Source organism: Dendrobates tinctorius, unplaced genomic scaffold (genome assembly GCF_039654945.1).
Source record: "Dendrobates tinctorius isolate UK_male_01 unplaced genomic scaffold, ASM3965494v1 ptg000151l, whole genome shotgun sequence".
NCBI lineage: Eukaryota > Metazoa > Chordata > Amphibia > Anura > Dendrobatidae > Dendrobates > Dendrobates tinctorius.
Genome location: NW_027361818.1, coordinates 30,282,794 through 30,309,312, shown reverse-complemented (window position 1 = coordinate 30,309,312; position 26,519 = coordinate 30,282,794). Strand labels below are relative to the sequence as shown.

At 43.0% G+C, this 26,519-nt stretch overlaps 1 protein-coding gene across 1 annotated transcript in view; it reads left to right on the top strand.

Annotated features, from left to right (window-relative positions):
* LOC141050023 (alpha-2,8-sialyltransferase 8F-like) overlaps positions 1–26,519 on the top strand; it is a 203,618-nt gene that overhangs the window by 7,011 nt on the left and 170,088 nt on the right. The window contains exon 2 of the mRNA XM_073546859.1: positions 19,997–20,077. Within this exon, the coding sequence (XP_073402960.1) occupies positions 19,997–20,077 (81 nt within the window). The remainder of the gene's footprint in view (positions 1–19,996; positions 20,078–26,519) is intronic.

The following is a 26,519-nucleotide window of genomic DNA, read 5'->3' as shown; positions in this document are numbered from 1 at the left end:
TTACCCAACCTTTCTATAACAATTGACGACATCACGCTTTCCCCGTACCAGAGGTCCGCTGCCTCGGAGTAACCCTTGACTCTGCCCTTTCCTTCAAACTGCACATCCAAGCTCCACCTCCTGGAACGCCAAGCTCAAAAATATTTCCAGAATCCAACCCTTCCTCAACCCTCACTCTACTAAAATGCTTGTGCATGCCCTCATCATCTCCCATCTCGACTACTGCAACATCCTTTTCTGTGGCCTCCCTGCTAACACCCTCGCATCTCTCCAGCCCATCCTTAACTCTGCTGCCCGACTAATTCATCTCTCTCCTCGCTACTCCTCCGCAAATCTCTACACTGGCTCCCATTCCCTCAGTGTATCCAATTCAATTCAAATTACTAATACTGACCTACAAGGCCATCTATAACCTATCTCCTGATATCTTCCCTCACGCAATCTCCGAACCTCCCAAGACCTCCTTCTCGCCTCAACACTTATTCACTCCTCATCCAACCACCTCCAAGACTTCACCCAAATAACCCCCATTCTCTGGAATTCTTTGCCCCAACATGTCCGGCTTTTATCCACACTCGGATCCTTCAGACGGAACCTGAAAACCCATCTCTTCAGGAAAGCCTACAGCCTGCAATGATCCCGCTACCTCCTCACCACTACTGGAGCTACCGCCTCACCATCACTGGAGCTGCTGCAACCCCCCAACCTACTGTCTCCTTCCCCACCATCCTGTAGAATGTAAGCCCAAAAGGGCAGGGTCCTCTCTCCCCTCTATATCAATCTGTGATTGTTAGTTTGTTTACTGTAAGTGATATCTGTAATTTGTATGTAACCCCTTCTCATGTACAGCACCATGGAATCAATGGCGCTATATAAATAAATACTAATAATAATAAATAATAGTATAACTCATAGGGGCAACTAGTATGGCGTCTCAAGATCACAGAGATGGACGGTTTAGTGGTCATAGTATATAAGGGGGGGACTGTGTGGTGATATGAGAGCATGGTGTGGAGGCTATGTGTCATGAAAGGGACAGTGTAGGGTCATGTTTTGTGCAGGGAGCACAGTGAGAGGCAATTATTTATTCAGGGGCTCAGCATAGTGCTTATTTAGTTCACATCATGGGTGGTTATTCTTATTCAGGTGGCATTATAATCACACTATTATTTTACTGGACACCATGTTGGGATGTGCTACGGAACACCGGAGAAAAGGGAAATATGCAGAAATGAGCTGTAGATGTGCAAAATCCTCATGGCTTCAGGACCAGATGAAGACTAAAGGATAAGAAGAACTCAAGTCAGAGACAATGTCACCTATAAGGTACCTAGATCTCAGGGTGCAGTTATATTGGCCAGTCTCTGCCTATAAAACGATCACAGATTTGCTATATGAAGCCAATCTGCAGTTGTTTAATAGCCTGGTTAGACAGGACAGCCGGCTCTTTCATGTATGCAGAGCGATCGTTCACATGATCGTTCTGGTGGCTAGAATTGTTTTCGGCAGTGCACATTTACACATGACAATGTGCCGCCAAGACGGAGGATATGTAAAGAGAATCTGACAGCTGATGCATAATGCCTAATCCATGGACATCCGGTATGAGGCACTGGCGGTATGAACTCAGCCAGTGTTTGACTCTGCAACAATGCAACGTTTTAGAGAAAAACGTAGTTTAAAAGCCGCCGGGGACCGAGCCACGCTCTAGACTTGATGGACAGGCGGGTTCCCAGTGGACAGGCGGGTTCCCAGTGGCTTCTATCTGCCCCTTGTGTAGGAGAGACAGGTCTCTGCCTAATCCGTGCATGTAAGCAAAGACCAGTCACTCCAGGGCAGCAGGTGGGGAGAAGCTGTCACTGAAGACCGAGCCATGCGCTAGACTTGTTGGACAGGCGGGTTCCCAGTGGCTTCTATCTGCCCCTTGTGTAGGAGAGACAGGTCTCTGCCTAATCCATGCATGTAAGCAAAGACCGGTCACTCCAGGGCAGCAGGTGGGGAGAAGCTGTCACTGAAGACCGAGCCATGCGCTAGACTTGTCGGACAGGCGGGATCCCAGCGGCTTCTATCTGCCCCCTGCACAGGAGTAGGGCAGCATGAACACCAAATATGGCCTTGGATACACTCAAAGTAAAAGAGAAAGAGGCAGAAAGGGAGACAAAAATAAATAAAGAGTGTAAGATATTTTCCATATCTTACACTCTTTATTTATTTTTGTCTCCCTTTCTGCCTCTTTCTCTTTTACTTTGAGTGTATCCAAGGCCATATTTGAAAAAAGAACAAAAATTAAAGTGAGAAAGAAATGTTGAAAGAGAGAGGGAAAGAAACACAGCGAAAAACCTAAAGAAAATGAGAACGAGTGAAGAAATAGAGCTGAAAAGTGAGTAAAGATAGTGAAAGAAAAGGAGTGAAAAGACGGAGACACGCTGCCTTCGTGACAAAGGCAGTTTGCTGAAACGCGCGTTGGGGAGGGCGCATATACAAGTGACCAGGAGCACATCACATTGTAAGTAATTACTTTGGATACTCACAATTTTATATTTTTTACTCATATTACCTGCTCTCCTGCTCTTGTCTAGATGTGCATACTTCATACTTAGTGACACCTACTGGTGTCTCTTGCTCAGATGTGCATATTATACTCTTACTGACACCTACTGGCGTCCTTCGCACTCGCACTTTATTTTTTTCACATGGTTAGTGATTATATTGTAATCTCTTCTATACAGGCACATTTAATTACTTAAATGTTTAATTTATCTCTTTACTGTTTACATTATATGTGCAATCTGTATATGCGGTCTTTTTGTCACATATCACTGTGATTTTAAGATTTTTCCAGCACATCTTTGTATTGTGATTATACATTCTGGATAGTTGTGCCGTTTTATCTTTTTACTCTGTACATTGATTCTTTTTTTTCATTATTAATGTCCTGAAATATTAATAAATTGTGTTATCAGCATGGACTTTTGGTCGGTTCTGGTTTTTGCTTGTTTTGCTGGTTAATTTTCCAACTGTCCAGTCGTCCTTTATTTGTCACTTTAGTCAGCCAGCGTATATACCACTTGGTTTTCTGACTTATTGTGATTTTGATACAAAATTGACTTGCTGTGTTCTGACTTTTTATCCCCTTTCGTGTTTTTTCATCTCTTCATGAATCAGAAGTGGCAGACAAGTGGTGTGCTCCTCTATGTGGGCTTCATCGCTAATCCTACTTCAGTCCCTGCTGGATATATCACTGATGTGTGTACTAATCCCTAATCAAATAGTACCCACTGAATGGGATACTGAATTAAGTAGGACTCACTGAATGGGATACTGAATCAAACAGGACCTACTGAAAGGGATACTGAATCAAATATGACTCACTGGAAAGGATACTGAATCAAATAGGACTCACTGAAAGGGATACTGAATCAAATAGGACTCACTGAACTGGATACTGGATCAAATAGGACTCACTGAAAGGGATACTGAATCAAATATGACTCACTGGAAAGGATACTGAATCAAATAGGACTCACTGAAAGGGATACTGAATCAAATAGGACTCACTGAACTGGATACTGGATCAAATAGGACTCACTGAAAGGGATACTGAATCAAATATGACTCACTGGAAAGGATACTGAATCAAATAGGACTCATTGAAAGGGATACTGAATCAAATAGGACTCACTGAAAGGGATACTGAATCAAATAGGACTCGCTGAACGGGATACTCAATCAAATAGAATTCACTGAAAGGGATACTGAATCGAATAGGACTTACTGTAAGGGATACTGAATCAAATAGGACTCACTGAAAGGGATACTGAATCAAATAGGACTCACTGAAAGGGATACTGAATCAAATAGGACCTACTGAAAGGGATATTGAATCAAATAGGACCAACTGAAAGGGACACTGAATCAAATAGGACTCACTGAACGGGAAACTGAATCAAATAGGACCTACTGAAAGGGATATTGAATCAAATAGGACCAACTGAAAGGGACACTGAATCAAATAGGACTCACTGAACGGGAAACTGAATCAAATAGGACTCATTGAAAGGAATTTTTGAACCCCTCTCCATAATCTTTGAAAATTCTTGGAGAACAGGAGAAGTGCCAGAAGACTGGAGAAGAGCAAATGTTATTCCTATCTTCAAAAAGGGGAAGAAGGTGGACCCAGGCAACTATAGGCCGGTGAGTCTGACTTCTATACCAGGAAAGATCTTTGAACTAATTATTAAACAACATGTATGTCAATACCTGGATAAGAATGAAGTGATTAAACAGAGTCAGCATGGGTTTGTAACTAAGAAGTCATGTCAGACTAACTTAATTTCCTTCTATGACGGAATCACTGATTGGATGGATCAAGGAAATGCTGTAGATATAGTATATCTTGACTTCAGCAAAGCATTTGACAAAGTCTCTCATACAATCCTTATTGAAAAAATGATTAAGTATGGAATGGACAAGGCAACTGTTAGGTGGATTCATAACTGGCTTAGTGATCGGACCCAAAGAGTGGTCGTAAATGGCTGCACATCCAGTTGGAAGAATGTCTCAAGTGGGGTACCACAGGGCTCTGTCCTGGGCCCTGTATTGTTCAACATCTTTATCAACGATTTAGATGAAGGAATTGAGGGTAAACTGATTAAATTTGCTGATGACACAAAGCTAGGAGGGATAGCTAATACTAGAGAAGAGAGAGAGAGGATTCAAAAAGATTTAAATAAACTGGAGAAGTGGGCAGCAACTAACAGAATGGTTTTTAACAGGGAGAAATGCAAAGTACTACATCTGGGCAATAAAAATGAAAAAAGCATATACAGAATGGGAGGAATAGGGCTAAGTGACAGCACATGTGAAAAAGACTTGGGTATACTAATAGATCACAGACTGAATATGAGTCAACAGTGTGATGCAGCAGCAAAAAAGGCAAATGCAATTCTAGGATGTATTAACAGAAGCATACAGTCTAGATCACGTGAAGTCATTATTTCCCTCTACTCCTCTTTGGTCAGACCTCATCTGGAATATTGTGTCCAGTTTTGGGCACCACATTTTAAAAAAGACATCAATAAACTGGAGCAAGTTCAGAAAAGAGCGACCAGAATGGTGACCGGTCTGCAAACCCTGTCTTATGAGGAAAGGTTGCAGGATTTGGGTATGTTTAGTTTGCAAAAGAGAAGACTGAGAGGAGACTTAATAGCTGTCTACAAATATCTAAAGGGCTGTCACATTGTAGAAGGATCAACTTTATTCTCATTTGCACAAGGAAAGACTAGAAGCAATGGGATGAAACTGAATGGGAGGAGACACAGATTAGATATTAGAAAAAACTTTTTGACAGTTAGGCTGTGTTCACACACAGCGTTTTTTTAGCGGTTTTTACCGCGGTTTTCACTATAAAACCGCTAAAAATAAGGTGCACAGTCATTTCTATGCATTTTGCACTTTTTGTGCACATTGATGCGTTTTTTTACCACGAAAAAACCGCATCGCGGTAAAAACCGCAGCATGCACATTAATTTTGCGTTTTTTTCCGCGGTTTAGGCTTCTCCCATGCTTTTAGAAACCGCTGCGGTAAAAAACGCATCAAAAACGCATCAAAACCGCGCAAAAAACGCAGCGGAAAAATAGGTGCGGTTTCTGGGAAGGGATTCAGGTTTTTGTGCAGAAATTTTCTGCAACGTGTGCACATACCCTTAGAGTGATCAATGAGTGGAACAGGCTGCCACGAGAAGTGGTGAGTTCTCCTTCAATGGAAGTCTTCAAACAGAGGCTGGACAGACATCTGACTGGGATGATTTAGCGAATTCTGCTTTGAGCAGGGGGTTGGACCAGATGGCCCAGGAGGTCCCTTCCAACTCTACGATTCTATGATTCTATGAATACTAAATCAAATAGGACTCACTGAAAGGGATACTGAATCAAATAGGACTCACTGAAAGGGATACTGAATCAAATAGGACTCACTGAAAGGGATACTGAATCAAATAGGACTCACTGAAAGGGATACTGAATCAAATAGGACTCACTGAAAGGGATACTGAATCAAATAGGACTCACTGAAGGGGATACTGAATAAAATAGGACCCAAGGAAAGGGATATTGAATCAAATAGGACTCGCTGAAAGGGATACTGAATCAAATAGAATTCACCGAAAGGGATACTGAATCAAATAGGACTTGCTGAAAGGGATACTAAATCAAACAGGACTCACTGAATGGGAAACTGAATCAAATAGGACACATTGAAAGGAATACTAAGTCAAATAGGACTCACTGAAAGGGATACTGAATCAAATAGGACTCACTGAAAGGGATACTGAATCAAATAGGACTCACTGAAGGGGATACTGAATCAAATAGTACTCACTGAAGGGGATACTGAATCAAATAGGACTCACTGAAAGGGATACTCAATCAAATAGGACTTACTGTAAGGGATACTGAATCAAATAGGACTCACTGAAAGGGATACTGAATCAAATAGGACTCACTGAAAGGGATACTAAATCAAATAGGACTCACTGAAGGGGATACTGAATCAAATAGTACTCACTGAAGGGGATACTGAATCAAATAGTACTCACTGAAAGGGATACTCAATCAAATAGGACTTACTGTAAGGGATACTGAATCAAATAGGACTCACTGAAAGGGATACTGAATCAAATAGGACTCACTGAAAGGGATACTAAAAGGTAATGTGGTGCCCCTGAGGCTCAGTCGCCACAGAGGTACTGCACCTCCTCCTGAGGTTTGGTGCCCCACCATCCAGGTAAGTTGGAGGCTCCTGACCACGCTCCCACACCTGCATCCCACACAACACGGTAGTTCAGCAAAGTCATATTGCGGCTCCCTGCTTGGAGTGTAACAGAGCACCTTTGGTGGCTCCCTGCTTGGAACACGAAACGTGCTGGGAGGCGGGTGGAGTTAGAGTACATAAAAGAGCGCGAAGGGTTAGGATTTGAGGTAGTCAGTCAGAAAGAGTCACTCGGAGAGGAGTGAGGAAAAAAGATCTCTGGGAGAGGGATGGAGGAAGGAGGTGCTGCAGCAGATCTCAGTGACCTGGGTCTGCTGGCACGGGAAAGGAAAGAAGGAGAAAGACATTGAACTGAAACCTGATCTTCCATAAGAAGGAAAGACTAGTACGGAACGTAGGAGTTAAAGGGAACAGAGGACATGGGTTAGAGGAAGAACCCTGCCTAGAAGTTCTAAGCGCAAGGCCGGGGCCCGGTCCCCGAGGTTGTATGGATACTAATGGTCCTACAGCAGACACCAGAGGAGTAGTGGGCTGTAAATGCACTACTCCCATCTAAGACTTGGGGGCACAACAGCAACATTGATAGTGAGCCGGGACTCAGGAGTAAGAAGTCCCCGAAGCAGGCTACAGCTGTCTGCCGTACATGTAGAGTTCTTGGGAACATCTGTCAGGAGGAACTCCAGTGTAACTCAGTACTAGGAGATCTTCACACTTAAAGGCGCTATAAGAGGAGACGTTCAGGAAGGCACACGTTGGCCGAGTGTTGGAAGGGAGCATTCCATCTGGCCTGGAGGTTGATTGAGCCTCTGACCCGGAGGACACAGAACGGAGGCAGGCACCTGTGTGTATTACAGACTGTGAGTAAAGCATTGGAACTACAAGTCCTGGTGTCCTCCATTGATTCTTGCGCCAACACACCCAGCACCGCTACATCTGGGTACCAGCTTCTACACCACTTGTGCCTCTCCTCTACCCCTATATCTACACTGCCCTGGGGCTACAGCTCCACCTGTGGGGAGCTTCACCATCTTGGCTGCAACACACCATGAGTCCCAGAGGATCTGCATGCAGCGTCAGCTCAACATCTCACTTGCCGAACACCACAGGTGGCGTCACAAACTATTCCATTAATTACATTCCACCATTCAAACTTCCCCTGTTAATTGGGCGACCAGGGCCACGGACCGGGTCACCGCTGCTGTGACACATCCCGCCGACCCTGGCCCGGTACCGAGTACCCCACGGCCCTGGGAGGGCGACCCAGTAACCTTTATTAAAAATGTAAATAACGTATATATCATACATCATGGTGCACTCATGTATTTCAATTCCTAGAGTTACATAGATAATCGACCAGATATAACACAAGACCAGTCACAAATACCATCCTCCAGTGATCTACTTTACAGCACTATGTCTCTGTCTCAACGCGTTTCATCGCTACTATTTTGGCAACTCATCAGGAAACATTAACAAATGGGTTAAAAAATAATTTATAGAAGATTCCAATCTTCCGTATCACCATTGTAAAGACACAGGGTATCCAATGTAGGGTAGGAGCAGAGTTCAAATTCTGTATGTAAGGGTGACTGTACTCCGAGTGGTGGTTCTCAATTTAATTCAAAGGAATATTGGCCATCTCTGCAGCAGCAAAACCAAAAAAACTGAACTGGAGTCTACTCCAGTTCAGTTTTTTTGTTTTTTCTTCAGTATTTTTGTATTCAGTACAGATAGGGTGTGGCCTCCTTTCTACTGAGCTGTGTAGTTCACTCATAGTCCCTCTTAAGCTGGGTGTCAGTTTGGGACTCGGAGACTCTGCCACTATTCACACTAGGTAGGTTTTAACCGTTAGTGTAGTTACTGTCTCAAATGGGTACACCTTGCCGTGGTGGGACAGCTTTATACTTTTTTGATCAAAACAGTGTTTACCAAGTACCCTATGTTGTTATTTAATGCACTTGATTTTTTACTTATTTATTTCCATTAGGGTATATACACACATTGCTTTTTCCTTTGGTTTTGCTTATCTCTGTAGCAGCGTAGTAATAAAGCGCAATCTTTTAGAGCCACACTCATATTTCATGGCTCCTTGTGCTCCTCACTCTGAAACAGAGATAAGATCAAAGCTGTGCATGTATCTCAGTACACCCGGCAGTCGTAAAGAGACTGCTCCAATACCTTGTCTCTTCTTGCAGGTGTTAATATCTCTTCTTCCTTGCAGATCAGCACTCTCGGCCTCCTGTATGGAGGTCAGTATTTCTCTATCATTATCGGTCTCTATATTACACTTTACCCTTGCTGCCAAATAGTTCCCTGTCTTATGGCTTATGATCGCCATTACACCCCCCATTATCAGTGCTTTACTGTATTTGACTCGGCTGTTTCAGACACCCATAATCATTCCCCGATTGCGGCTAACTCCACCCCTCCCCATACTCAGAGCAGCAGGACGTTCTCTCATGGTCCAAGTTGTGCAAGCATTTTCAAATATATGGAGCCACAAACACACCGGTTATTTAAAGACTCGGCCATGCCCACTAATGATGCGGAATCTGGCCCTCTTCTATTTGGTCCACTAGAGACTAGCGTTGAGCATTCCGATACTGCAAATATCGGGTATCGGCCGATATTCATTGTATCGGAATTCCGATACCGAGTACCGATATTTTTTCAATACCGGAATCGGAAGTCCCCATAATGCAATGAGCCAGTGTTGTGGCTGTGATTGGCTGCTGAAATGATGTCATCATGATGCGCGGTCTGTGCCGACTGCGGGGGGTCTGTACGTGCCTGCCGGGGGCCTGTGCCTGCTGCTGGGGGTCTGTACGGGTCTGCCGGGGGCCTGTGCCGGCTGCCGGGGGTCTGTACGGGTCTGCCGGGGGCCTGTGCCAGCTGCTGGGGGTCTGTACGGGCCTGCCGGGGGCCTGTGCCAGCTGCTGGGGGTCTGTACGGGCCTGCCGGGGATCTTGTGTGTGTGTGTGCAGGCATCGTCTGATGGGACTACAAGTCCCATCGGGCGATGCCTGCTACAATGACAGTGATTGACACATTAGCCAATGATGGGACAGTAGTAGTCCCATCATCCGGCTAATGTGTTGAATGTAAAAAAAAACATACATACTGCATACATACTACATATATACAACATTCATACAACATACATACATACATACTACATTCATACAACATACATACATACTACATACATACTACATTCATACAACATACATACATACTACATACATATATACTACATTCATACAACATACATACTTACTACATACATACATACATCATACATACAACATGCTACAGACATACAACATACATACTACATACATACTACATTAAACATACATACAAACAATACATACATACTACATATATACTATATTCATACAACATACATAGATAGTACATACTACATACATACAACATGCTACAGACATACGACATTCATACTACATACATACAACATGCTACAGACATAAAACATACATACAACATACAGTACATACTACATACATTCTGCATACATACTACATACAATACATTCCTACATTCATACAATACATACATATAGACATACAGTACATATAACATAGAGTACATACTCACCATCACTTGTCACTTTTATCCCCGAAGCCAGTGTCATCTGTGAAAAAAATTAGAAAACAACAAACAAGCGATATACTCCCTGATCCGCAGAAATCCACGAGTGCCCCACGGCGATCTCCTGCACTGCATCACTGAGAGGTTACTATCATTCACTGGTCTCACTTTATGGCAAAAGCTGCGTGGGAACTTTCTCACACAGCAATGTCAAAAGTGAGACTAGGGACTATTTTTTTACAGTGGCGTAGGAATACAGTGCGGAAGGATACCTACCTCCCATCATTGTATTCCTGGAGCCCCCTAGAGAGCGGTCGCATCAGCTGATGCTGCTGTTCTCCACGAGAGATCGTCGTGGGACAATTGTGGATTTCTGCGGATCAGGGAGTATATCAGGGAGTATATCGGTTGTTTGTTATTTTCATATTTTTTCACAGATGACACTGGCTTCGGGGAGAAAAGTGACAAGTGATGGTGAGTATGTACTCTATGTTATATGTACTGTATGTCTATATGTATGTATTGTATTATTCAACATAGCTTTTCAGGGGAAGGATACAAAAAGTTGTCTCAGAGATTTAACCTGTCAGTTTCCACTGTGAGGAACATAGTAAGGAAATGGAAGAACACAGGTACAGTTCTTGCTAAGCCCAGAAGTGGCAGGCCAAGAAAAATATCAGAAAGGCAGAGAAGAAGAATGGTGAGAACAGTCAAGGACAATCCACAGACCACCTCCAAAGACCGGCAGCATCATCTCGCTGCAGATGGTGTCACTGTGCATCGGTCAACAATACAGCGCACTTTGCACAAGGAGAAGCTGTATGGGAGAGTGATGCGAAAGAAGCTGTTTCTGCAAGTACGCCACAAACAGAGTCACCTGAGGTCTGCAAAAGCACATTTGGACAAGCCAGTTACATTTTGGAAGAAGGTCCTGTGAAACAAAGATTGAGTTGTTTGGTCATACAAAAAGGCGTTATGCATGGAGGCTAAAAAACACAGCATTCCAAGAAAAACACTTGCCACCCACAGTAAAATTTGGTGGAGGTTCCATCATGCTTTGGGGCTGTGTGGCCAATGCCGGCACCGGGAATCTTGCTAAAGTTGAAGGTCGCATGGATTCAACTCAGTATCAGCAGATTCTTGACAATAAAGTGCAAGAATCAGTGACGAAGTTGAAGTTACGCAGGGGATGGATATTTCAGCAAGACAATGATCCAAAACACCGCTCCAAATCTACTCAGGCATTCATGCAGAGGAACAATTACAATGTTCTGGAATGGCCATCCCAGTCCCCAGACCGGAATATCATTGAACATCTGTGGGATGATTTGAAGCGGGCTGTCCATGCTCGGCGACAATCAAACTTAACTCAACTGGAATTGTTTTGTAAACAGGAATGGTCACAAATACCTTCATCCAGGATCCAGGAACTTATTAATAGCTACAGGAAGTGACTAGAGGCTGTTATTTTTGCAAAAGGAGGATCTACGAAATATTAATGTCACTTTTATGTTGAGGTGCCCATACTTTTGCACCGGTCAAATTTTGTTTAAATGCAGATTGCACATTTTCTGTTAGTACAATAAACCTCATTTGAATCCAGAAATATAACTGAGTCCATCAGTTATTAGATATATGAAACTGAAATAGCTGTTGCAAAAACCAAAATTGTTATAAAGAAAAAAGGTTAACTTTAATAGGGGTGCTCAAACTTTAACATATGACTGTATGTAGTATATATGAAGTATGTATGTTGTATGAATGTAGTATATATGAAGTATGTAGTATGTATGTATGTTGTATGAATGTTGTATATATGTAGTATGTATGTTTTTTTTTACATTCAGCACATTAGCCGGATGATGGGACTACTACTGTCCCATCATTGGCTAATGTGTCAATCACTGTCATTGTAGCAGGCATCGTCCGATGGGACTTGTAGTCCCATCGGACGATGCCTGCACCCACACAAGACCCCCGGCAGGCCCATACAGACCCCCGACAGCCGGCACAGGCCCTCGGCAGGCCCGAACAGACCCCCGGCAGCCAGCACAGGCCCCCAGCAGGCCCGTACAGACCCCTGGCAGCTGGCACAGGCCCCCGGCAGGCCCGTACAGACCCCAACAGCCGGCACAGGCCCCCGGCAGGCCCATACAGACCCGCGACAGCCGGCACAGGCCCCTGGCAGGCCCGTACAGACCCCCGGCAGCCGGCACAGGCCCACGGCAGCCCAGTACAAACCCCCGGCAGGCCCGCACAGACCCCGTCCGCACACGCACCGCCCACACTCTTCCCCCCTCCCGAACTGGATGTGCAAGGAAAGAAAGGGTTTTTTTAATTCCGATATTTCTGTCCCATTGACTTGAATGGGACTTCCGGGATCGGAATCGGCGATACCCGATACTTTTTGGTCCGATCCAATCCGTTCCGATATTTCTCTATATCGGATGGTATCGCTCAACACTACTAGAGACCAATTGAATCGCTGAGGACAGGATTACCCCATGGCGTGCCAAACATGGTCATAGCTCGCATAACCTCCGCTAAGGAGGCGGTACACAGGTAAAGTGCAACCAATGGTACATCGGAGGTGTTTCTCTCTATATACTCGGTTCTTCTAACTGCTTACAGGGGTTGTCCACATGGAAACAATTTATGCAAATATTGTGATAATTCCTTATCCCATATTAACATATATCTCTATAATCAGAATCAAACCAATAAAGGATCCACAAATATGTACTTTATGCTTCCCATAGTCAGAGAGCAATGGAAATTGTAAGTCAGATTAGCACATGGACCACAGGCAGATATCACAGGCACGGGAAGAAACTGTCTCCAATAAACACATGGAAGGACAAAAAGAGAAGATGAAGAAATGGAGAGGCAACCATACAATATATGCTACTTCATTCGGAAGAGAGAGTGCACACTGGACGGAATGACCCCAAGGGGGGTTACAGAAGGGCATTTCACCAGCAATCCCCAACGTACAAAGGAAGAGGGGGAAAAAAAGAAAATTTAGGCAGAAATTAGATAAATGGTGCAAATGATAAATCGCCATTAAAACTCAGATGGTTTGACACTCTTCATCCGAAAAATCCATTGTGTCTCTTGCCGTTACACCTTGTCGAAATCACCCTTCCTCACAGATGGTCGCACAATCTGAAGGTCCTCAAAAATGTAGACACCTCCATGATGCGACCACACATCCTTATCCTCCTTCCTGTTGATGTCACCGATGTGTTCAAGGAAGTTTCGTCTACGAAACTGATGTTTCGTCTTGCCTACATAACTAGCAGGACAGGGACGTGTGATCAGATAAACCAAGCCCGGTGATTTGCAGTTGATGAAGTCTCCTGTTATCACTGATATATCCGACTGGTGGAAATATTTATAAATTTTGATCCACGACCCATATAATCACAGGTCTTGCGTGTCCCACATGTAGGCCTTTGATGGAATTGCGATTCAACAAAGTTGACCCTGGTTTCTCAGGCATCCAATTGCTGTGGACAAGGTGGTCCTGGAGATTTCTATCTCATCGATTTGTAACCAACGCATGTTCACTGATTGTCTTCCCAATATCTTCATCAATGTTGAGAATGGGCAATAAGCGTTGAGGAGGTCCTTTACGTCCCTCCACTAGTCATCATATGCGCCAATCATTCTTATGTAATTCACGCCGTGTGTGCCAATCGCATTAGAATGATTCTCATCCTATCAAAGTGGAGTCAGAAGACCAAATGTCACACAATTTTAGAGCAGTCTCGAGTTGTGCCACAACTTTATGACTTTTCAAAGCTTTTTACTGCAAAATAGGCCTAAAAATGTTGATGAATCAGGTCCATGCGAAAGAGAAACATGAGTGAGAAAGATGAGCCCAGATCATCAAGGACGTTGTAATTCATCTTTTCACTGTCCTTGACCATAATGAAGTTAATCATTAGCCTTCCCTTAACTACAAAGATTGTAATTCTTACCCTTCTACTAGCCTAGACCATCAGAGGTGTTATCATTAACCATTTTATTACCCTAGAGCACCAGGGGTGTTATCTCTAAGATTTTCACTATATTAGACAACCAGGGAAGTAGTCATTAATGTGATCTTTACGGGAAGGCCTTGATGGTGGATTTCTGCAGTGCTGCACAGTCTCTTTCTGTTCTTGGTCTCTCTGCCTCGAATAACAGTGTCTCCAGCTCTCTGACATTTCTGGGGTGGCCTGTGTCTCCACCAGACACTGTGATTCCTCCAGCTCATATCTCTGTTCCCTAGGACACATGCTTTGACCTGTGCACTCTACAAAATCTTCCCATGTAAAATCTAGAAGGAAAGTTCTTGAGATCTTTGTTGAGCACTACCGGGACTTTAGGCCCTATCTACTGGTCACAAGAGATACATCTTTCTGGCACATTCCCCAGTGGTCCCTGGATATTGCAGCGCCTTTATCGACATGCTACAAGGGCTCCTGTACAGATGTAGCAGCGTCATCAAATATAGGCACTTTACGTTCCAAACAGGAGAATGACAAGTCTCGAATGAGAAGTACCAGGTGGACGCATTTTGAAATATATGGCTTCTTACACATAGCCTAATAAAATACAGCTACGAAATCTCGGCCGGAGGACAGCCCCACAATGAGACCAGTGACGTCCCAAAGGATTCCTGAGGAATGAAAGACGTCACATATTAAATTAGTACTGTAAATCAGATCTGTGCCTTTCCTTCACCCTGGGACCAGAATGAGAGATTGCCGAGCTGTGGTCTATTGCGTTATGAGCAAGAAGCGAAACGCGTCAACAAGGGACGTCTCCATCAGGACTTGACTTGTAGGTCTCATCCTGGGAAATTTCTTATACCTTACTTATATTTCTGACGTTATGGCAGTGACGTAAAGGATCTGACGATTTGGACTAGACTAGTTACCATTAACCTCTTCACTACCCTGGACCACTAGTAGTCTTATCAATATTCTTTTAACAACCCTAGGCCACCAAGGAAAGGATGTTAATCATTAACAGATCTACTACCCAGACCCCAAGAAATAATCCCAATAACCTTTTAACCACTCTAGACCACCAGGGATGTAATCATTCTTGTTTTACTACTCTAGACCACATGACATGTAACCATTTACCTATTTACTTCCCCGGACCACCATGGTGTTCCTATTAACTCTGTTACACACAATTGATGAATAGGGAGGTAAGCATTGATTTTTTTTTCTAACAATGACCACTAGGGAAATAATCATTAAGCTTATGACTACCATAGACCACATGGAATGTTGTCATTTTTCTACCCTAGACCACCAGGGACCACCAATAATGGATCCATTCGTGATATTTGACTAAATCCAGCTGCAATATGTTTTCTTTTTGGACTTTTTGTTTGTTTGAGTACATTTAAATTCCAAATTTTCTCCTCTCTAGTGTTTTCATTTATCTTTTTGCTACTCTGGGCCACCAGGGATGTTATTAAATGTATTGCTATGCCAGGTAACTCTACACTGGAGGTAAACTTGATTTTTTTTTTTTTAATGACTAATTTACCTTGAAAGTTGTCATATAATCATTAATTCATTTACTACTCTACACCACCAGGGAAATCAACAACAGCCTGTTTATTTTCTCTAGACCATCTTCATTATCATTATCCTTTTAGCTGCTCTAGGCCAGCAGGGACATTATCAATATTTTGTTTATTATCTTAGACAACCAGATTTCCAGTAACCTTCTTTCTTGTCCAAGACCACTAGGGAAGTAATCGATGAGTTTATTACCCTAGACCAGTGTTCCGCAACCGCAGTCCAAGAGATCATGTTTTCAGAATTTCTTTAGTCTTGTCTTCATGATTCATGATGGAATTATCTCCTGCACAATACTAAGGAAATCCTGAAGACATGATGTGTTGGTAGATCTTAAGGACTAGAGATGGGGGGACAACTGCCCTACACCAACAGGGAGGTTGTCATTAGCTTCTTCTCTGCCCCAAAACATAGGGATGTTATTAGTGATGAGCGAGTATACTCGTTGCTCGGGCTTTCCTGAGCATGCTCGGGTGACCTCCGAGTATTTTGGCGTGCTGCATGATTTACGGCTGCTAGACAGCCTGAATACATGTGGGGATTCCCTAACAAGCAGGCATTCCTCACATGTATTCAGGCTGTCTAGCAGTCACAAATCATGAGGCTGCATCGACAGAAACTAAATCTCCGAGCACGCCAAAATACTTGGAGGACACCCGAGCATGCTCGGAAAAACCCGAGCAACGAGTGTACTCGCTCATCACTACATGTTATCAGTAACTTTTGTACCATGCTCATCCATGAGGGTTGTCAGGGATCCTATTTTCCGATCCCACTCTCAGTTCCAGTTTGGAACTTGCAACTCTCTGGCACCCCCCTTACCCTCAGGTCAGTCAGGGAACTACACCTAGAATAAGTAGTCACCAGGAAGGCTGCCTTGCCGTGTACTGTCTATTGGGAACTCTGCAGTGAGGGCGGTATGTATATCCCCAGTCTAAGGTCGGAAATACACACATAAACCTTCGTTCCATCGCCAAACCTCCAAGAACACTTTGCTGCCACCAGCTCCTTGTTTGACATTAAAACCAATATCGGGTCAGGAGCCCACCCACAAGATAGCGTAGTTTAGCGTGGAGGACGTGGCGGTTCGTTCGTAGAGCAAGGAAAACAAAACTAGTAAATTTTATAGATTTACTCCAGAAAGTATAGGCAGTGTTTAAAAAAATACAGAAGATATTACAAAAGGAGACAAAGTACAACATATACAACAGTTACAAATAAAAGAGGATTAAAATAAGAACATACTACTTCTCAGTCACTGGTATGACGTGTTGATGGGGGGAGGGGAGTTCTCAAGGGCAAAGATTCAGTCCACAGCATTGATGTTAGACGGCTGTCTTCCCCAGATCTGAACGCACTCCTGATTGAGCATCTGAGCTTTATACCTTTCCCCAAAACCAAAGGACTCCCTCCTTGCTGACCTCACTTGGTGGGCTGGGTACGCCCCTTTTGGAAAGTTAGTAAAAACTTCTAGCTGCCATAACTCCGGCTGGGGAGCTTGCAGAGTGACAACAGGGGCATCATATATACCAAACATCATATCTCTATGTATTACTGGGAGGCAAATACACTTTTCTCGGTTTCTGGTGGATGCAGATGTCGCAAAACGCTGCTGCGTGTAGCTTTAATTTATGCTGATCCCAATAACATAGGCTTCCTGTCTCTAGGTTTAATGTGTGCTATTAAATTCGATCTGAACTAAACAAAGGAACATGTGGCTGAAAACCTTCTCTTCCTGCCTGTGACTTCCCGCTTGAGCCCGGCAGACCATGATCTCACATTACAAGGTGCTTACCTGAAGGGAGGGGCGAGGGGACAGGTAAGAGCCCCTCAGCTATGGGCCTGCACAAGGGCTTCGTGTTTTCATGGCACGAACCTAATGGGGCAGCAGGTCATTCACAAGCCAAGGAGATGTAGCAGGTAACTCTGGATGGACGCTAACGTTATTTACGCGATGACTCATATTTTCCTGACAAGCAGTGAGATTGTCATTAGCGTTTTCACTGCCCCAAAACATAGGGTGTTATCAATAACTTTTGTACCGTGCTCGTTCATGAGGGTTGCTATCATTCATTTTTTTACTACCGTGCATCACCAGGGATGATGTCACAAACTGATTTTTTTTTACCCTTTAGACTATCTTTTACCCTGTTACTACTTTAGACAGTTGGAACGATGAATAAACTTTTTACAACCCTAGACCACAAGGGACTGAAACAATAACTCTTTCTCTACTCTGGCCGCACAGCTGATCTAGGCTCGTGAGAATCTACAGTTATAAATTCTGGAAACATTCAAAAACAAATTCCATGTCATCCAAGGCTCCTTCTGGTTTATGGAACCTTCTTACTTGTCCTTTTGATAAATATGAAAGAAATCAGATGAATCAATCTTAGGACTCCTCTATTCCTTTACTATATAATAATAATAATAATAATAATAATAATAATAATACATTTTATTTCTATAGCGCCAACATATTCCACAGCACTTTACATTTCAGAGGGGACTTGTTCAGACAATAGACATTACAGCATAACAATAATCACATAGATCATAACAGATCCCAAGAGGAGTGAGGGCCCTGCTCGCAAGCTTACAGTCTATGAGGAAAAAAGGGGAGACATGAAAGGTGGGTGGTAACAGTTGCCCTGATTGTATGGACCAGCCATAATGTTAAGTGTGTAACAGTACAGACACAGAGGGCTAATGGATGCATAAAGCATGTGGGAACATGATGCGGGGAACCTGGTTATGGTAAAACTTTTGGCTGTGCCACACAGGGATAGGTTAGGTTTATGTGTTGAGGCGATAGGCCAGTCTGAATAAATGCGTTTTCAGGACACGCTTAAAATTGTGGGGATTGGGGACTAATCGTATTGACCAGGGAAGTGCATTCCAAAGAATTGGCGCAGCACGTGTAAAGTCTTGGAGACGGGAGTGGGAGGTTCTGATTATTGTGGATGCTAACCTCAGGTCATCAGCAGAACGGAGGGCGCGGGTAGGGTGGTATACTGAAACAAGGGAGGAGATGTAGGGTGGTGCTGAGCCACGGCGGGCTTTGTGGGTGAGGGTAATTAGAGTAGATGGGTAGCTAGTGTAATGACTGGCACAAGGTAGAGGCATCGGTGTAATGATTGGTGAGGAATATGATCCTGGCTGCAGCATTCAAGACAGATTGGAGAGGGGAGAGTTTGGTAAGAGGGAGACAGATTAGAAGAGAGTTACAATAGTCGAGACGAGAATGAATAAGAGAAACAGTAAGAGTTTTTGCAGAGTCCAAAGTAAGAAAAGGTCGAATTCTAGAAATGTTTTTGAGGTGCAGATGACAAGAGCGAGCCAGTGATCGAATGTGGGGGGCAAAGGAAAGCTCAGAATCAAGTATGACCCCAAGACAGCGGGCATGTTGCTGGGGAGTAATAGTGGAACCACACACAGAAATAGCAATGTCGGGTATAGGTACATTAGTAGAGGGAGGAAACACCAGGAGTTCAGTCTTTGACAGGTTCAGTTTCAGATATAGTGAGGACATGATATTAGACACAGCGTTTAGACAATTGCCGGTGTTTTCTAGAAAGACTGGCGTGATGTCAGGAGAAGAAGCGTATAATTGGGTGTCAACAGCATAGAGATGGTACTGGAAACCAAATCTACTGATTGTTTGACCAATAGGGGCAGTGTACAAGGAGAAGAGGAGGGGGCCAAGAACCGATCCTTGAGGAACCCCAACAGTAAGGGGAAGGTGAGAGGAGGAGGAACCGGCAAAAGATACAGTAAGGAGCAGTCACAGAGATAGGAGGAGAACCAGGGGAGAACGGTGTCCTTGAGGCCAATGGAACGGAGCATAGTGAGGAGGAGCTGATGATCCACAGTGTCGAATGCTGCAGAGAGATCCAAGAGAATTAGCATTGAGTTACTGTATGACCATATTGACTATATTGGACAGAACCATGGCAGATTCCATGTGAAATTCATTTTAGACCCGTCGGGCTTACCACCTAACAAAGATTCTGCTTCTCGTCAACAGGTCAAGGAGAAGATACATGGAGGTGCCGGAATCCGAGTGTCTGCGCCTGAAATCTCTCATATTAAAGTCTACAATGAAGAAGTGAGTAACGACTGGAAATTCTTTGCCTCCATCACAAACCCCAGTATTTTATTCTGATACAAGTGACTTTATGTTGTAACCACTAAACTGCTTCAACCTAACCCAATACTTGTGAGAAGGTTTTTATGACACATTGCATTTTATATTAGTAGGAGGTTTAGGTTACTACGTTTTGTATTAATTTCTGAAAACATTTAAACTTTGATAAAAATGCTGAAAAACTAGAAATTTTCAAAATGTAAAAAGTTATACCCTAACGCAGATAATAACGTTAACCCCTTAGTGACAGCCAATTTGGTACTTAAAGGCCGGGCCAATTTTTACAATTCTGACCACTGTCACTTTATGAGGTTATAGCTCAGAGCTCAATGCTTCAACGTATCCCATTGATTCTGAGACTGTTTTTTCATGACATATTATACTTCATGTTATTGGTAAAATTTCTTCAATATAACTTGCATTTATTAATAAAAGAAAATAATTTTGGCAAAATTTTTGAAAAATTTGCAATTTTCAGACTTTCAATTTTTGCACCCTTAAATCAGAGGGATGTCACACAAAATAGTTAATAAATAATATTTCCCACATGTCAACTTTACATCAGCACTATTTTTGGAACATAATTTTTTTTATTAGGACGTTACAAGGGTTAAAAGTTGACCAGCAATTTTCTCATTTTTCCATCAAAATTTACAAAACCATTTTTTTAGGGACCACATCACATTTGAAGTGAGTTTGGGGTTCAATATATTTTAAAATACCCAAAAGTGACACCATTCTAAAAACTGCACCCCCTAAACAGTGGAACCCCCTCAATTCTAACTCCAACCCTAACCCCAACACACTGCTAACCATAATCCCAACCCTAACCATAACCATAACCACAACCCTAACCCTATTCCCAAACCTAACCATAATCCCAACCATAAACACATCCATCACCCTAACCCCAGCACCACCCTAACCCCAACAGCACCAACCTAACCCAAAACACCACAAAACTAACTCCAACACCACAACTCTAACTCCAATACCACAACCCTAACCCCAACACAACCCCTAACCCCAACACAACCTTAGCCCTAACCCTAGCTCTAGCCCCAACTCTAACCATAGCTGCAACCTTAATCATAACCCTAGCCCAAATCTAAACCTAGCTCTAGCCCCAACCCTAAAACTAGTTCAAAATATAACCCTAGCTCTAACCCCAACCCTAATAATAGCCCCAATCCTAACCCTAATGGTAAAATGGAAATAAATACATTTTTTATTTTATTATTTTTACTTAACTTTTTTTTATTTTAATCACTGTGATAGAATCTATCAAAATGAACCAATATGTAAAATTTCCTATTATTGCCGGATGCCGGCCGGCAGATCTTGACAGTTGCACTGCACATGCGCCCGCCATTTTCTTCCCAGAAGAAGCAGATGGCTGAGAGGAGAGAGGGACAGAGACATTAAATGGGAAATCTGACCCTTTTTTTGTGGCAGCTATTTTTCTGTGAATAAAAGTGATCGCAACATTGGGGTTAGTAAAAAAAAAAAAAAAGACTCGAATCATGTTCACCGCGGTCCGATGCTGGGGGCGCTATACACTTATTTCTTAGCGCCATTAAAAAGCGGTACTGAGGAATACGTCAGTACCCTTAACTGCCGGCATTAAAAGGAGAGTCGGCGGATGTAAAAGGTTAAAAAAATAACATTTCCCACCATAATTTTTATCCTTAGTATTTTTGTTAGGATTTTAGAGGATTTACAAATTTAACATCAAATTTCATTTTTTATGGGAAATTAACAAAATCTTTTTTTTAAGGGAAATAAAAAATAATATAATTTGCTGCTTATTTTTTCTGAACTCTGTGAAACGCGATGTGTAGTCAGAAACGGAACTTTATAAATTTACTGTACTATAATTGTGCTGGATTCGATAGTGTATGTGTAGCTGTACAGACGAAAATAGTTGGATGTGCTGGTGAAGTATAACACTAATATAAGGATTGTATCACTGCTGCCTGTTACTATTAGTCTCTGTTGTATCACTGCTGCCTGTTACTATTATTCTCTGCTGTATCAATGCTGCCTGTTACTATTAGTCTCTGCTGTATCACTGCTGCCTGTTACTATTAGTCTCTGCTGTATCACTGCTGCCTGTTACTATTAGTCTCTGTTGTATCACTGCTGCCTGTTACTATTATTCTCTGCTGTATCACTGCTGCCTGTTACTATTAGTCTCTGTTGTATCACTGCTGCCTGTTACTATTATTCTCTGCTGTATCACTGCTGCCTGTTACTATTAGTCTCTGTTGTATCACTGCTGCCTGTTACTATTAGTCTCTGCTGTATCACTGCTGCCTGTTACTATTATTCTCTGCTGTATCCCTGCTGCCTGTTACCATTAGTCTCTGCTGTATCACTGCTGTCTGTTACTATTAGTCTCTGCTGTATCACTGCTGCCTGTTACTATTATTCTCTGCTGTATCCCTGCTGCCTGTTACCATTAGTCTCTGCTGTATCACTGCTGTCTGTTACTATTAGTCTCTGCTGTATCACTGCTGCCTGTTACTATTATTCTCTGCTGTATCCCTGCTGCCTGTTACCATTAGTCTCTGCTGTATCACTGCTGTCTGTTACTATTAGTCTCTGCTGTATCACTGCTGCCTGTTACTATTATTCTCTGCTGTATCACTGCTGCCTGTTACTATTAGTCTCTGCTGTATCACTGCTGCCTGTTACTATTAGTCTCTGCTGTATCACTGCTGCCTGTTACCATTAGTCTCTGCTGTATCACTGCTGCCTGTTACCATTAGTCTCTGCTGTATCACTGCTGCCTGTTACTATTAGTCTCTGTTGTATCACTGCTGCCTGTTACTATTAGTCTCTGCTGTATCACTGCTGCCTGTTACTATTAGTCTCTGCTGTATCACTGCTGCCTGTTACTATTAGTCTCTGCTGTATCACTGCTGCCTGTTACTATTAGTCTCTGCTGTATCACTGCTGCCTGTTACTATTAGTCTGTGTTGTATCACTGCTGCCTGTTACTATTAGTCTCTGCTGTATCACTGCTGCCTGTTACTATTAGTCTCTGCTGTATCACTGCTGCCTGTTACTATTAGTCTCTGTTGTATCACTGCTGCCTGTTACTATTAGTCTCTGTTGTATCACTGCTGCCTGTTACTATTAGTCTCTGTTGTATCACTGCTGCCTGTTACTATTAGTCTCTGCTGTATCACTGCTGCCTGTTACTATTAGTCTCTGCTGTATCACTGCTGCCTGTTACTATTAGTCTCTGCTGTATCACTGCTGCCTGTTACTATTAGTCTCTGCTGTATCACTGCTGGATGTTACTATTAGTCTCTGCTGTATCCCTGCTGCCTGTTACTATTAGTCTCTGTTGCATCACTGCTGCCTGTTACTATTAGTCTCTGCTGTATCACTGCTGTCTGTTACTATTATTCTCTGCTGTATCACTGCTGCCTGTTACTATTAGTCTCTGCTGCATCACTGCTGCCTGTTACTATTAGTCTCTGCTGCATCACTGCTGCCTGTTACTATTAGTCTCTGCTGTATCACTGCTGCCTGTTACTATTAGTCTCTGTTGTATCACTGCTGCCTGTTACTATTAGTCTCTGCTGTATCACTGCTGCCTGTTACTATTAGTCTCTGCTGTATCACTGCTGCCTGTTACTATTAGTCTCTGCTGTATCACTGCTGCCTGTTACTATTAGTCTCTGCTGTATCACTGCTGCCTGTTACTATTAGTCTCTGCTGTATCACTGCTGCCTGTTACTATTAGTCTCTGCTGTATCACTGCTGCCTGTTACTATTAGTCTCTGTTGTATCACTGCTGCCTGTTACTATTAGTCTCTGCTGTATCACTGCTGCCTGTTACTATTAGTCTCTGCTGTATCACTGCTGCCTGTTACTATTAGTCTCTGCTGTATCACTGCTGCCTGTTACTATTAGTCTCTGCTGTATCACTGCTGCCTGTTACTATTAGTCTCTGTTGTATCACTGCTGCCTGTTACTATTAGTCTCTGCTGTATCACTGCTGCCTGTTACTATTAGTCTCTGCTGTATAACTGCTGCCTGTTACTATTAGTCTCTGCTGTATCACTGCTGCCTGTTACTATTAGTCTCTGCTGTATCACTGCTGCCTGTTACTATTAGTCTCTGCTGTATCACTGCTGCCTGTTACTATTAGTCTCTGCTGTATCACTGCTGCCTGTTACTATTAGTCTCTGCTGTATCACTGCTGGATGTTACTATTAGTCTCTGCTGTATCCCTGCTGCCTGTTACTATTAGTCTCTGTTGCATCACTGCTGCCTGTTACTATTAGTCTCTGCTATATCACTGCTGTCTGTTACTATTATTCTCTGCTGTATCACTGCTGCCTGTTACTATTAGTCTCTGTTGTATCACTGCTGCCTGTTACTATTAGTCTCTGCTGTATCACTGCTGCCTGTTACTATTAGTCTCTGCTGTATCACTGCTGCCTGTTACTATTATTCTCTGCTGTATCACTGCTGCCTGTTACTATTATTCTCTGCTGTATCACTGCTGCCTGTTACTATTAGTCTCTGTTGTATCACTGCTGCCTGTTACTATTAGTCTCTGTTGTATCACTGCTGCCTGTTACTATTAGTCTCTGTTGTATCACTGCTGCCTGTTACTATTAGTCTCTGCTGTATCACTGCTGTCTGTTACTATTAGTCTCTGCTGTATCACTGCTGCCTGTTACTATTATTCTCTGCTGTATCACTGCTGCCTGTTACTATTAGTCTCTGTTGTATCACTGCTGCCTGTTACTATTAGTCTCTGCTGTATCACTGCTGCCTGTTACCATTAGTCTCTGCTGTATCACTGCTGCCTGTTACTATTAGTCTCTGTTGTATCACTGCTGCCTGTTACTATTAGTCTCTGCTGTATCACTGCTGCCTGTTACTATTAGTCTCTGCTGTATCACTGCTGCCTGTTACTATTAGTCTCTGCTGTATCACTGCTGACTGTTACTATTAGTCTCTGTTGTATCACTGCTGCCTGTTACTATTAGTCTCAGCTGTATCACTGCTGCCTGTTACTATTAGTCTCTGTTGTATCACTGCTGCCTGTTACTATTAGTCTCTGCTGTATCACTGCTGCCTGTTACTATTAGTCTCTGCTGTATCACTGCTGCCTGTTACTATTAGTCTCTGCTGTATCACTGCTGGATGTTACTATTAGTCTCTGCTGTATCCCTGCTGCCTGTTACTATTAGTCTCTGTTGCATCACTGCTGCCTGTTACTATTAGTCTCTGCTGTATCACTGCTGTCTGTTACTATTATTCTCTGCTGTATCACTGCTGCCTGTTACTATTAGTCTCTGCTGTATCACTGCTGCCTGTTACTATTAGTCTCTGTTGCATCACTGCTGCCTGTTACTATTAGTCTCTGCTGTATCACTGCTGTCTGTTACTATTAGTCTCTGTTGTATCACTGCTGCCTGTTACTATTAGTCTCTGCTGTATCCCTGCTGCCTGTTACTATTAGTCTCTGTTGCATCACTGCTGCCTGTTACTATTAGTCTCTGCTGTATCACTGCTGTCTGTTACTATTATTCTCTGCTGTATCCCTGCTGCCTGTTACTATTAGTCTCTGTTGCATCACTGCTGCCTGTTACTATTAGTCTCTGCTGTATCACTGCTGTCTGTTACTATTAGTCTCTGCTGTATCCCTGCTGCCTGTTACTATTAGTCTCTGTTGCATCACTGCTGCCTGTTACTATTAGTCTCTGCTGTATCACTGCTGTCTGTTACTATTATTCTCTGCTGTATCACTGCTGCCTGTTACTATTAGTCTCTGCTGTATCACTGCTGCCTGTTACTATTAGTCTCTGTTGCATCACTGCTGCCTGTTACTATTAGTCTCTGCTGTATCACTGCTGCCTGTTACTATTAGTCTCTGCTGTATCACTGCTGCCTGTTACTATTAGTCTCTGCTGTATCACTGCTGCCTGTTACTATTAGTCTCTGCTGTATCACTGCTGCCTGTTACTATTAGTCTCTGCTGTATCACTGCTGCCTGTTACTATTAGTCTCTGCTGTATCACTGCTGCCTGTTACTATTAGTCTCTGTTGCATCACTGCTGCCTGTTACTATTAGTCTCTGCTGTATCACTGCTGCCTGTTACTATTAGTCTCTGCTGTATCACTGCTGCCTGTTACTATTAGTCTCTGCTGTATCACTGCTGCCTGTTACTATTAGTCTCTGCTGTATCACTGCTGCCTGTTAGTATTAGTCTCTGCTGTATCACTGCTGCCTGTTACTATTAGTCTCTGCTGTATCACTGCTGCCTGTTACTATTAGTCTCTGCTGTATCACTGCTGCCTGTTACTATTAGTCTCTGTTGCATCACTGCTGCCTGTTACTATTAGTCTCTGCTGTATCACTGCTGCCTGTTAC